A 1,543-nucleotide genomic window follows, 5' to 3' on the forward strand; every position below is an offset into this window, starting at 1 on the left:
ACAAGACTAGGCTCACAGTGATCAATGATTTTCCTAGACATTGATAAAATTCAAATTTCACCATCCATAGACAAAAATCAAATTTGATTGGAACTTAATGCAAAATGCATATTACTCATTACATTTTCATTAATCACAATGCAATGAAAACTAACGGGAATAACTTGATGCAAAGCATAGGAGAATAGTTTACATACTGTTCTTTAGTTATCCTTATCCTTAATGTTACTAGGAAGTCGCAAGAGACTCTCTGTATACACAGTTTCGGTTGCATCAAATGAACAGCAAAGATTTTTAAAATTCATGAGCAGGTCCCCGCTTGCGTTATACATGAAGTATCCTGTTACTTGATAAAATCTTCCAATAATATACCTATTACTAGATAAGCACAGAGGCTGGAAGCCTCCAGAGGAAGGAATCTGATAGAGCGTCCAAGAACATTGCACTTTATATTCTTTCATCACCCATATGTGAGTTTTATAGCTATCATTATTGTGATAATACAAGGCTAGGCAGCCTCCTAATATGGCGAGACTTGGATAGAAGTATGCACTCGTTGGAAGTTGTTCCGGAGCAGATATCATTGAGAAAGTCCTTTCCTTGAGATCAAAGATAAGAATAGCATCCCTGTAATCTTTAAGAATGGAAGACACCCAATGAATAGCGCCATTCAAGAACAACCCACGAGAACGACCGTGATAAATACCCAAGGGATTAGGAAGTGCAGCATCAAGATTAATCCATGAATTAGTTTTCAAGGACAAACATTCCAAGTGATCTTCTTGACTTTCAGAATCCCCCCAAGCTGCAACAACTAAGTAATCATCCTGTGATGCATCATAACCAAATCCATGCAGATGCGTACAGTCGGTAAGCCTAAAGTCAAGGTACTTACGAGAAGGAACAATATGAGAATAGGATATTCTTTTGCTGAATCCAGTCAGTGGATTCCATACCACAAGAAAATGTGGGTGTCGATCCAAGAGAATAAAGCCTCTGCAGGATCCCAAGACCTCAAAATCATAAGGTGGTTTCTTCTGGCAAGGGGGACACACCTCTTTTTGTGATGCATCATTGTCATCTAAGTAAACCAAGTAAGCCATGGTGGGGTTTTCCATGAAGAAGCATGTGTTGGTGGCAGCGGGAGAGTGGTGAAAATGCAATTCCGCAAAGTCAGGATCAGAAATTAGAGAGCACCAGAACTTGGAAACGCACCTGAGGCGAGCGAGATGTCTGATTGGCACCCGCAGTAGGATTCCGTGAATAAGCTCAAGAGGGAGGATGTCGTGAATGCTCTTGCTCTTGTCATTCTGATCCTTCTTCTCCATACTCGATTGCTCTATTTTGAAGGATGACTAGAAGAAAGTAATGGTAAATATTTCTTTTGTTTTGTGTTTAAATTTTATTCGAATAGATCAAATTTAAATACCGTATTCATGACCAATTTTTGTTTGTCAACTTTGTAATTAATAGATATCTTATCTAAATTAAAAATGTTTTTTACAACCTTTTATATATCTTAAACTTTTTTCTCAAGATATAT

General features: G+C 37.8%; 1 protein-coding gene across 1 annotated transcript; it reads right to left on the reverse strand.

Annotated features, from left to right (window-relative positions):
* Positions 1-203: 203 nt before the first annotated feature.
* On the reverse strand, positions 204-1,328 carry LOC127746721 (F-box protein CPR1-like). Its single transcript, XM_052260742.1, has one exon. The coding sequence runs from the start codon at positions 1,326-1,328 to the stop codon at positions 204-206; it is 1,125 nt and encodes a 374-aa protein (XP_052116702.1).
* Positions 1,329-1,543: the final 215 nt, after the last annotated feature.

This window comes from Arachis duranensis, chromosome 4, assembly GCF_000817695.3.
Source record: "Arachis duranensis cultivar V14167 chromosome 4, aradu.V14167.gnm2.J7QH, whole genome shotgun sequence".
NCBI classification, from domain to species: domain Eukaryota; kingdom Viridiplantae; phylum Streptophyta; class Magnoliopsida; order Fabales; family Fabaceae; genus Arachis; species Arachis duranensis.